At 46.0% G+C, this 12,384-nt stretch overlaps 1 protein-coding gene across 1 annotated transcript; it reads left to right on the forward strand.

Annotated features, from left to right (window-relative positions):
• Nucleotides 1-971: 971 nt before the first annotated feature.
• LOC106652681 lies at nt 972-8,566 on the forward strand. The gene is made up of 7 exons (XM_014371776.2): nt 972-1,326; nt 1,417-2,902; nt 2,995-3,725; nt 5,487-5,720; nt 5,808-6,144; nt 6,845-7,945; nt 8,021-8,566. Exons 1-7 carry the CDS (start codon nt 1,078-1,080, stop codon nt 8,431-8,433), a joined length of 4,551 nt encoding a protein of 1,516 aa, XP_014227262.1. The 5' UTR covers nt 972-1,077; the 3' UTR covers nt 8,434-8,566.
• The last annotated feature ends 3,818 nt before the right edge of the window (nt 8,567-12,384 follow it).

A 12,384-nucleotide genomic window follows, 5' to 3' on the forward strand; every position in this document is an offset into this window, starting at 1 on the left:
GTTTAACGGTGGTTAACGGTCAACATGCTCACCAACTAACAAATGCTAATAATATTTACCTATTGTTGATTTTGTAAGCAGATTGTAAATAATGAAAAATGAAGATAAAAAAAAATGTATAAACTTTTGAAGAAGCTTCCAAATAATTAAAATGATCATGCGTCATTTTTATTTCACATGGCGCTTTTTAAATGAAAATATCAAATTATATCGTGTGAAAAATGACGGGATATGGGAGCAGATTTTTTTCAATACCAATTACCAGCCACATTTTAATTGAAACTGGCAACGTTTAAAATTTTTTTTTCTTCAAAATCCCTTTGTAAATTTAGTGAGTTTTTAGAGTAATTTTCAAGTTTTTGATTGTCGAAATAAACTAACATAACCGAATGGAGATCGATACATTCACCCTACGTATCTTTAGCTGCCAACGATTAATATTTACACCCGAATCTCGATCAAATCATAACGTAACGCAGCATTACTTAGTTCACGCTAGATCAAACTGCCTCTTTCTCGATCTTTTGGTTATTCGTGAATGTACAAAGTCCGAATTACCAAAAAAATCTCGCCCGTGCACGCTGTTATCCGCGGGAAAACGTAGAAAACAAAAAAGCGAGTGCGATCGAGTATACGCGATGGAATTTTTTCGCGCCGCACATTCGGCGTCCACGCGCGCGCTCTCGAGTTTCGCAAGCTCTCTCGTACCGGATCAACGCGAATAATAGATACGAAATCGAAGTTGCTCTCTCTCTCTCTCTCTCGCTCGCTCGTTCCGAACTTCAATCTTTACCTTTCGATTATCCCCGCCGCCTTTTTCTCGCTGAGAAAGCAACGAGAGTTAAGGGTCAAAGTTCAGCAGCGACTGCAGTTCGGGGCCGACGGCGATTATCTCGCTCGACGAATTGGCGAGAGTATAAAAGTCGATGCAGCCGGGCCAGATGCATCGAGTCGGCGAACAAGCAGCAGCTTGCACCCAAAGGCAAGAGAGGTAAACCAAGCGGCGAATTTCAATCGACTAGTTCATCTCGAGGTAGCTTAAGGAAGGAAGCGCAAGAGAGAGAGAGAGAGGACAAGATGACGCTCAACAAGGCGTTCGTGTTGTGCCTCGCGGCGGTGAGCCTGGTCGCGGCCGGCTCCATACGCCACGAGCAATACGAGCATCAGCAGCAGCAGCAACATTTCGACCACGACACCCTCATGCGCCAGAAGAAGATCTTCGATCTGCTGTGGTACGTCGAGCAGGGCTCCATCGTCGACGCCGACTACTACGAGATCGGCCGCCAGTACGACATAGTCGCCAACATCGATCACTACCACCACAATGTCAGTATAATATTTACAATAACGTATATAATTATTCACGAGAATAACAAAATAACTATACATTTTATTCTTAAAAATCGTATTACGCAGGAAGTAGTGACGGACTTTATCGACTACTACCGCAACGGCATGCTGACCAAGGACGACATCTTCTCGTACTACCATCCGGAGCACCGCGACCAGATGATGGCCCTCTACCGTCTCTTCTACTACGCCCGCGACTTCGTCACCTTCTACCAGACGGCCGCCTGGGCTCGCATCCACATGAACGCCGGCATGTTCGTCACGGCCTTCACCACCGCCGTCATCTATCGGCCCGACACCCATCACATCCGTCTGCCGGCCATCTACGAGCTCTATCCCAACGTGTTCTTCGACTCGAGGGTCATCCACGAGGCGCAGCGCGTCGCCATGACTCGCGGCCACGAGTACCAACAGGAACATCACGGTGAAGAACAAATGAAGCAACAACACTGGTCCGGACCCGGCTTCGAGACCTTCCACCTGTTCTCCAACTTCTCCCAGGGCTGGCCCATGTGCATGAGCCCGGGACACTATCACAGCCACGACGAGCACGTACTCGGCTACTTCACCCACGACATCGGCCTCAACGCCTACTACTACTACTTCCGCATGATGTACCCCTTCTGGCTGTCCAGTCGCGACACCCAGAGCCTGCCCAAGTGGATCCGTGGCGAGTTGTACTACCACGTGCACCAGCAGCTCATGGCTCGCTACCATCTCGAGCGCATCGGCCACGATCTGCCCGACATCGAGGCCGGCGGCGACTTCCAGGCCGGCGCAGGTATGCCCGGCTTCTACGGCCAGTACACCTATCACACGGGGGTGGCGATGCCGCGCCGCGACTGGTGGAACGTCGTGCCCTACTACAAGCAGCGCTACCTCGAGCGCATGCGCCACGTCGAGGCCAGAATCGAGGAGGCCATCGACTCGGGCTTCGTCGTCGACGAGCACGGCAACAGGTACGGACTCTCGGGACCCGACGGTCTCAACGTCCTGGCCAATCTCATCGAGGGCAATCACGACTCCATTAATCCGGGCTACTACGGCTCGTACGACGCCCTGTTCCGTCACACCTTCGGCCAGCACTACGAGGGCGGCGACGAGCACGACTACTTGCCCGGCTCTCTGCACTTCTTCGCCACCAGCATGAAGGACCCGGCCTTCTACCGCATGTACGGCAAGATCGTCGATCTGTTCCTGCGCTACAAATCGCGGCTGCCGCGCTACACCAAATCCGAGCTCGAGTTCCCCGGTGTCAAAGTGGAGAGCTTGGAGCTGAGCGAGGACCGCCTGACGACGTACTTCGACGCCCAGGACTATCTGATCAACAACGCCGTGAACGTGCCGAGCATGAAGGACGGCCAGTCGTTCCACATCAAGGCCTGGCAGCATCATCTCAATTACAAGCCGTTCGATTACAAGCTCGCGGTGCAGAGCGACAAGAGCACCAAGGCCGTGATCAGGTTCTTCCTGGGACCCGCGGTGGACGATTACGCGCATCTGTTGAGGCACTTCCAGTACTTCTACATGCTGGACGAGTTCGAGGTCGACCGTGAGTATACACCGTCGATTCGTTATTATTAATTATTATCCGTAGTTGTCTTTTTACTCGATCGATATAACTTTTTTTTTTGATCCACGCAGTGATCGAGGGCATGAACAAGATCGAGCGCCATAGCGGCGAGTCCAGTTTCTTCAAGCACGGCCACATCACCGGCGACAAGTACTACGCCAAGATCGTGCAGGCCCTCGAGGGCAAGGAGGCTATGACCCAAGATGGCCACCAGTGGGGCTTCCCCGAGCACCTCTACCTGCCCATGGGCAAGACCGGCTCCCACGGCCAGCGCTACAAGCTCTACGTGCACGTGGCCCCCTACCAGCCCGGCAAGAGCCTCGACGTGCCGTTCTTCGGCCAGCGCGTCTTCTACGGCCAACCTCTCGGCTACCCACTGGACCGGCCGATGCAGCCCTGGTTCATGCAGCTCGACAACGGCTACTTCCGCGACGTCTACGTGCGCCATCGGGTCGACGAGGCTGTATACCCGGCCTACCACGACGAGGGACAGAAGCAACATCACCACGGCGGATACTACAATTACGCCGGTTACGATCGCGGTGATTCGATGATGATGACCAATACGATGATGCACGGCCAGCATCACGCCTACCCCCAGCAAGGTATAAGGAATTACGGCAGCAGCGAGTACGTCAAGTACGGCCCGTCGATGATCATGCCGACTATGCATCAAAACCACGACGCTGCCTACTACCAACAACATCATCAGACTTGGCCCTACGGACGCGTCCAGGGCGTATCTTCCGAGTACAACATGAAGATGCAGCAGCAGCAGCACGAAAGGATGCACGAGATGCCCGTGCACTATTGAGGCCTTATATTTTATAAATATGCGAGCTCAACGGCGTTGTTTTGTTTATTAATTTAATTAATTGATTATCGTTGTTGTTTGTTGTTTGTTGTTGTTGTTGTTGTTATTATAACTTTTTGTCTTTAGAGCAATAATAAATACGCGATGAATGAATCTGAATCCAAACGCTTTTTCGTTATTGATCTTCGAAACTTTTTCGAGTGCATTTTTTAGTTGCATCGACACGAAAACGACACCGGCCTTTGTTTGTCTACAGCGGTCCAGAACTGGTTGGTTCGAGATGAGAGAGAGACGCCCACGGAATACAAAACTTAATTTAAAAAAGTAAAAAATCTATACGTCGTATTAGCATGCTTTTAGCTAGACTTTGACTTTTGTATAATATTTGCAATCGGCGAAGACTACGTATATATTTCGAGCGTCACACACCCACCGGTCGCACTTTAAAAATCATCATCATCATCATATAACGACAACGAACAAACGCGAGAAGGAGAGGATCCTGCTGCAGCCAAAAACCAGACGCGCTCGGGTGTACATTATATGTGCAACGCACGCAAGCCCCCCCGAATGCAAAAAACGAGTTCGTCCACTTTTTGCTCGGGAGTTTGAGCTACAAAGTTTCTGCGCGTGCGAATTCAAAATAAACGATCGCCCCTCCGTGGGCCTGTCTGCCTGTGTTGTGTTGTGTTTTGTGTAGCTTTAAAACGAGCCCTCTTCGCGTGCAGCAGCAGCAGCAGCGAGCCTCGCTCTTTAAAAAGCCGATGCAACGCGCGGGGCGATGGACAAAACGAAAACAAAAATTCGTGCGCGTCTGCGGACCTCCAAATTTTCCACGATATACCATCGCGTTCGCTCGTTGTGTTTGCGTTATATACGAGTACGAGAACGATCGAGAAAAGTTAATAATAAACGGTAGAATAATCGTGATTCTTTGCCGATCGTACAAATTACATCCGCGAGCGATACACAAGTACTTATCGCCGCTGCTGCTGCTGCTGCTGCTCGTGCGCATACATAACAGCAGTTTTCATTGATTCCTCGTCGAAGCTACTCGAGGCACAATGCGTATATAAATAAATGACTGATTTCCGTCTAAAGATAAGCGTAATAAGTAATGTAATATACAAAATATGAACTCGTAATAACGAAACAAATAGAAATGTCCAAGTCAAGCATAAACACACAAACACGGAGACACAGACAGACACCGCGGCCGGTGTGTTGCATATATACAGCCCCCGCGGGTCACTGGTTTGACCTGTTCTGGAAAGATTAATTTTAATTGCCGTACGCTCGCGTCGCGTCTCTCGCTCTTTTTTTTTTATTTTTATTTATTTATTTATTTTACATTTATTTTGCATTTTGATGTTACGTTACATTATTATGCTCTCCCTTTTCTCTGTCGCTGCATCTTCTTCTTCTTCTTCTTCTCTCGGTTTCGCTTTCGTCTTTGTGCTTGCTGGCGAGATTAGTTTCGTTGGCCTTTTTTCGCTCTTTGAGACATTTTTATTTTCTCTCTCTCTCGTTCTCTCGGCTATTATGGCTTAGAAGCGGCGCGCGATCGGCCGGGGGCGAGCGCGTCCCTATATAAAGGCCCGGCTTGGCTAACCGAGTCGCAAGTGCATTCACGACCGGACGCGCGTGCATATCGTTTTAACGTCCAGAGAGAGAGAGGAGTCGGCGGATTTTTCCCCCGAGGCATAGCCGAAAGTTGATAAAAAAAAAAAAAAGGGTACGGAATCGAAGTTGATGATGCTGAGGCTCGGCTTGCTGTCGGCCCTGGTCGTGGGCCTGGTGCTCGGCCAGGCCTACCAGCCGGACTACCGGACCAAGTTCTCGGCCGACAAGGACTTCCTCGCCAAGCAGAAGAAGATCTATCACGTGCTGGCGCACTACTTCCAGCCGGAGCTCAAGCCCGAGCTGCAGAAGGAGGGCCACGAGTACAACGTCGAGGCGCACGCCGACAGCTACACCAACAAGGTATAACGATATATTGTAATTTTTTTTTTTTATCGAAATGCGATCGATCTGTTGATTCCCAACCGTGTGTCCCACGGTTTTCTGCAGCACGCGGTCAAGGACTTCCTCCATCGTGCCGAGCACGGCTTCCTGCCCCACGACTCGGTGTTCTCCGTCTATTACCCGCACACCCTCGACCAGACCCTGGCCGTGTTCCGTCTCATGTACTACGCCAAGGACTTCGACGCGTTCCACAAGACGGCCCTCTATCTGCGCAACGTCCTGAATCCGGGCATGTTCCTGTACGCCTACAATCTGGCGGTGCTGCATCGGCCCGACACCAAGTACATGCGGCTGCCGGCCCTGTACGAGCTCGCGCCCCACTACTTCTACAACGTCGAGCTGCTGGAGAAGGCCCACCACGTCAAGAAGTACGGCAAGCTGCGTGAGTATTATTGCCATTGCAAAAAAGAAAAAAAACAACAACAACAACAAAAAATATTATTTAAGCAAGGGGGGTAGGGGGTCTGTTCGATGATTTTTGAACATCGTTTTAATAATTTTTTTTGAGCATATAGTAAAATGAATTTATCGATAAATTATATGTATTATAAATAGTTATTTGAAGAACATACTAAGCTGACAAAAAAAAAGATCGTTTGCGGTGGACACTGTAGCTGAAAATCGACTCGACCGATTCTTTCCAAATTTTTCTATTATTTAATTACAATAAAATCGAGATATTTCGTTAGAAATATTTTTTTAATTTTTCGCATCATTTTGAAGTAAAAAATATGACCTTTTTAGAAAAAATGAAGGTACATAGTCATCTTATATGTTGGTAAGAAGCATTTAGAAATGAAAAAAGTTAAATTATCTCGACGTCGTTACCTCGTACATTATCTGATTAAATAGTTTATAAAGTATGAATTGGATCGGTCGCGTAGATTTTGGGTGACAGTGTTCATCGGATTTTTTTACATTGCTGTAGCTAACTTATTTTTCAGTATTTTGGGCTAATAATTTTACTGAATATTCTTCAAATAACTATCGATTAAGTGCACGATTCATAGATCAATTCGATTCATTTTCATTCGATTGATTTTAAAAAGTAAAAAAATGATTTTTGGTCGTCGCGCCTATAGTGCCTAAGCACAGCGCCGGCTACGACACCTACGTGATCCCGTACAACTACTCCAACTACTACCTGAGCGACGAGTACGACTACGAGCAGCGCCTCAACTACTTCACCGAGGACATCGGCCTCAACAACTACTACTTCTACTTCCGCGCCAACACACCATTCTTCGTCGGCGGCGAGGAGCTCCACGGCGGCCAGGCCAAGAGCTACCGCGGCGAGGAGTACCTCTACGGCCACCAGATGCTCTTCAATCGTTACTTCCTCGAGCGCCTGTCGCAGGGTCTGCCCCACGTCGAGGACTACGACTACTACGGCCGCTTCTACGCGGGCTACTGGCCGAGCATGTCCTATCCGAACGGCATGCACTTCCCCTCGAGGCCGGCCGACAGCCACCTGCCCAAGTCCAAGCTGCACTGGATCCAGGACGCGGCCGAGTACGAGTCGCGCTTAGGCCAGGCCGTCGACTCGGGCATCGCCTTCACCAAGGAGGGCAAGACCACCAAGCTGTACGGCGCCGCGAACCAGGACGACGGCCTGAACATTCTCGGCAACATGATCGAGGGCAACGTGGACTCGGTCAACGAGCAGTACTACGGCAGGCTCGACTGGCTGCAGCGCAAGATACTGGGCTTCAATCTGGCCCCGATGAGCCCCGAGAAGCTGCACCCGAGCGCCCTCGAGCACGAGACCACCAGTCTGCGCGATCCCGCGTTCTGGCGCATCTACAAGCGCCTGCTGCACTACTATCAGCGCTACAAGCACAATCAGGGCGCTTACAAGCCCGAGGAGATCAGCTATCCGGAGCTCAAGATCGAGCGGGTCGAGACGGATCGGCTGGAGACGTACTTCGATCACTTCGACAGCAGCATCGGCCACGGCCTGTACGTGGATCACGTGGCCGAGGCCGAGGCCTACGTGATACAGGCGCGACAGCACCGGCTGAATCACAAGCACTTCAACGTCAATCTGGAGGTGCACGCTGCGAAGCCGACCAAGGCCGCGATCAGGATCTTCCTCGGGCCCAAGTACAACGTGCACATGAAGGAGCTCGACTTCAAGGACCACCACGACGAGTTCTACGAGATGGACAACTTCATCTACGATCGTGAGTAGTACATCGACGCGCGGGCTACATCGATGAATTTTTTTTCTCATTTCTTTTTTTTTTGTTGCTGCGCAGTGGCCGCCGGACCCAACAAGATCGTGCGCAACTGCCACGACTTCTTCTTCGTGAGCGAGGACCCCGAGCCCTACGAGGTGTTCCTGCAGAGGATCGGCGTGGCCGCGGACGCCACCGGCGGCGAGGAGCTCAAGCTCGAGAAGCGCGTCCACGGCTTCCCGGCGCGGCTGCTGCTGCCCAAGGGCCGGCCCGAGGGCATGCCGTTCCAGCTGTTCGTGCACGTGGCGCCGGTGCTGGCCGAGCCCGTGCACTACACCTCGCGCGTCTTCGGCGACTCGCTCATGGACAACAGGCCGCTCGGCTATCCGCTCGATCGGCCCATCAGCGAGCCCGACTTCCACGGACCGAACTTCTACTTCAAGGACGTGCTGATCTATCATCAGCAGGAGCACGACAAGACCGTTCATTACTGAGATGATATTGTGTACCTTTTTTTAAGGAATCTTAATTGATATGATATTAACGTAACTGTCGCATTTAATATTGTTTATGATCGTAATGTAAACGAGTGAGAGTGAGATGTGAGAGCTTCTTTATTTATGTACGCATGTACTGCACGCTTGGTTATTTCCTTTTTTTTTTGTTCTATTCAAAGTATTTGTTCATATTGGATAATGCAGAGTCGTTCGATACAATTTTTTCAATTGTTCAAGTGTCATGAAAATGATTTATAATAATAATAATAATAATAATAATAATAATAATAAGATGATGAATCGTAATTTAGTATTTTATTCATTGAATCGATTGATTATGTGAAATATTCCATACTACTACGCACTTGCAACGTAAGTAACTGCATACTTCGCAAGTGCCCTGCAGGTGTTCTCTAAAAAACTATTTTCTAGTCTTGAAATTATTCTTACTATACTTTATTTTACTTATTTTTTTAGACTCTTTAATTCATTAAAACGTTATTCAATACTGAAAATATGGAAAAATCGATGAAAATCCTAAAAATATAGTTGACTTTTCCATCTATTATCTCATACATAAGTCTGGAAACATCAATTTGAATTCATTGAAAAACTTCAATTTGAGCTGAATGAAGAAGCTAAAAAAAGAATGAACATTAGTAATTGACCAAGTCTTATAAAAAAACGTGTTGAAAGAATTAAAGTTGAGTAATGTTTTCTGCATAATTTTTGTACCAAGCGAATATGTGCACTAGACCCAATCTAATTCTGTCTGCTGGAACGCTGGAATTCCTATGCTTATTGCTTATACATGTTCCAGTACTCTGTGAACCGGACAGAATTATAATAGGTCTAGTGTTCGTTCTTTCTGATTCGCGAATAATCATGCCTCAAGAAGATATTACTAACATATTATTGGGATTTTGGGAAAACTGTCTACAATCTCCTGGCTTAGCCCGTGGAAAGCGTACATCAAAGATATTCGTGTCATGACTTATTTTGAGTGTACGTATTTAAAAAAAGTTATCCACAATCCCAAAGATTTTGCCATTTTGTGCATTTTGTGCTAACGTTTTCTATGGAGGGATACTTTTAATACTGTCAGTACAATACTATAATTTTACCAATGACCAAGGGCGGATTTACAATTTTGGCGCTGTAGGCTAGGAGAGAGAAGCCGCCCCTAAAAAATCCGAGTTCACACAAAAAGATTCACCAAAAAAACACTATTTTGAATCGCGAAAAAATACTTTGATTGAAATTTTTTTTATGAAAGAGACTTAAACTATGGCCAATAATACCTAAAATTGCGGATTAAGAACCTAAAGTTTAAAGTACTGTAGGTGGAATTTGAATATTCAATAAAATTTTTTTCTAAAGTAGATCGTTTACAAGCAAAAAAATACATTTTTTGGAACATTTTTTGGTAAATTTTTTTGGAAAAATGTATTTTTTAGTGCCTACCATCTTGATTCTTCAAATCCCACCTACGGAACTTCAAACTTTAGGTTCTTATTCCACAGTTTTGGATGTTACATGTCACAGTTTAAGTTTTTTTAGTAAAAAAAATTTCAGTTATAGTTTTTTCAAAATCGTTTTTTTCGCAGTAAATTGTTCATAACTTTTTTAATTTTCATCCGAGGTTAATTATAAACTCATATTTAAAAAGTACATTCAATTTTACATAGAAAATGGGTACTCGAGAATTTTGCTCGCTCCAATAGATGATTTAATTGTAAATTACATAAGAAAAGAAAATTCTGTCCGTTTGGGCGTTAACGGGTTAAAAAATTTGCCCAACTTTGGGGTTTTTGACATGACATTTTCATGTTTACTTTCTTTCTCTTCAGCTTGCCGCCCCTCAAAATTTGCCGCCCTAGGCTATAGCCTACTTAGCCTATACCTAAATATGCCTCTGCCAATGACTGAGAGTTGTCAGTCGTCTCCTGGCGTACACCGAAGCGCAGGTCACATTCTTCTCTCGGACTTGAGCCGATCGAATCTCCGAGATTGAGGCCCTCATGGGACAATCATGATTTAATTAGTGAACTCTGTCAATGCAACAGCTTCACTAATTATTTCCGCGCCCGCATACCGTTTCTACTTTCATAGCTTCAAGTTCGACCGCCAGGTGGCGCAGCGCCGGAAAAAGACATACCAGCAAAAGAGAAACATTTCTTTAGGGTACTAATATAGGTGACTATTGGCTGGATTGGTATGGAGCCCTCATACACATCGGGCTGCCAAATTCTTGGTTGTTTTTCACTCATTATTACAAAAGCACTATAAAAAACAATTAAACAGAAAGTAGCGAAAAATTAAAAATTTTTCTTTTGGTCGCGTGAAATGACTTGTCGCCGTCTATAATGTCTCACCGATATACGAATACTGAATCGAATGAAGGAAAGGCGCGAAATCGCCGATCGAAAACCATTACTCGAGCCGAGAGCCCAATGAATTAGGTAAACAAATGTCAATATTTCTCGCCTGACACGAAACTCTAGTTTTGTCGCTTTCAAAACGTATCGATCGAGGCCTGATATTATTTCGTAGTCGAAAAATTGTTGAAAGCACAGGTATAATTTATTTATATCAATCGAAAGAAAACTAACGAAAGTGAATTTTAAATTTAAACATCCATGAATCCTTAACTAAAAACACAATGAAACACATTCTCCGCAAAAAATTAATCACATCTAGTCAATGAAAATTCACGCTTTGTAAAAAAACATTTTAAATAATCGACGAATACCTAAATTTCTAAAGCTCTTTACCATATATACGTGACCCAGCCCTGAACAAGAGCATATATTTTTAAATTCACCGCGCGAAAATATCGTGACACAAGCCCACATTTTATACACAATTTCGCTAACTTTTTCTGAATAGCGGGGTAATCCATTTTACCAATGACTGAGAGTTGAAGCGTCACACTGTCAGTCGTCTCCCACTGTACATTCTTTTCTCGGACTGAACGAATCCCCCAGAGTGAGGGGCAATTATGATTTCAGTGAATTCTGTTAATGCAACAAATTCACTGATTTTTTCTCGCCCGCACACCATTTCTACTTTCGTAGCTTAAATTGCGACCGCCAGGTGGCGCAGCGCCGGAAAAAGACGTACCAGCAAGAGAGAAGCATTTCTTCAGGGTACTAGTACACCTGTTCTTCCACCGATAGTGTCTTCTACGATGGTCAGTCGTAATCGTCGTACCAGCTCGCAACGACGTCAATCGCTTGAAACACGTGTCGGCTGACCATAAACTCTCAGATTTCCATAGCGAGTTCCTTGATAGAGGGTAACTTCTTTTTGGCCAGCTAGTTAATTATCATCGCTGCCGCGGAGAACAATTCTAACCGCCGATTTTCCCACTTGCCGTTTGTCCAGTCGAAGTCTTCCGATGTCGTACAAAATTTATAACGAGCGTTTGACAGATTTTTCGAAAAATTATTACGAAAAGAAAATTATACATTGGTGCGATTAAAATGCATATTCTTTTACATCTTCCACGTCTGAAAATTTACATGATCTGAATATGACTGTATGGAAGTAAATATCGATACACTGTTCAAAAAATGTTTACATCAGACTTTAAGGTTGAAGTGACCGATACTGAATTTGAAAAATGAAATCTTCGTTGAAAATTAATGAATCAGTGCTGGTTGATTTGTTGTCATATTTTACCACTAGATGGCGAGTACATTTTATGTGCAAATTCTACAAGTGGAAAAGTATTTATAATTGTATAAGTTATGCACAGCTCGTACGGCCTGGAATTAATTACCGCTTGTCGAAGAGCAGCGTGATCGTGTCCATTGTCTGGGATCGCGCGATTCGCGCCCTGTGCAACGTCAGCCACCCCATTCTCAATACCGTTGTTGAGCATTGTTTAACTCACTATTGCACACGATCAAAAGTCGCTTACAATTTAAACATTTTTTTGTCGCG

The sequence above is a fragment of the Trichogramma pretiosum genome, unplaced genomic scaffold (assembly GCF_000599845.2).
Source record: "Trichogramma pretiosum strain Unisexual culture from Peru unplaced genomic scaffold, Tpre_2.0 scaffold155, whole genome shotgun sequence".
Lineage (NCBI taxonomy): Eukaryota > Metazoa > Arthropoda > Insecta > Hymenoptera > Trichogrammatidae > Trichogramma > Trichogramma pretiosum.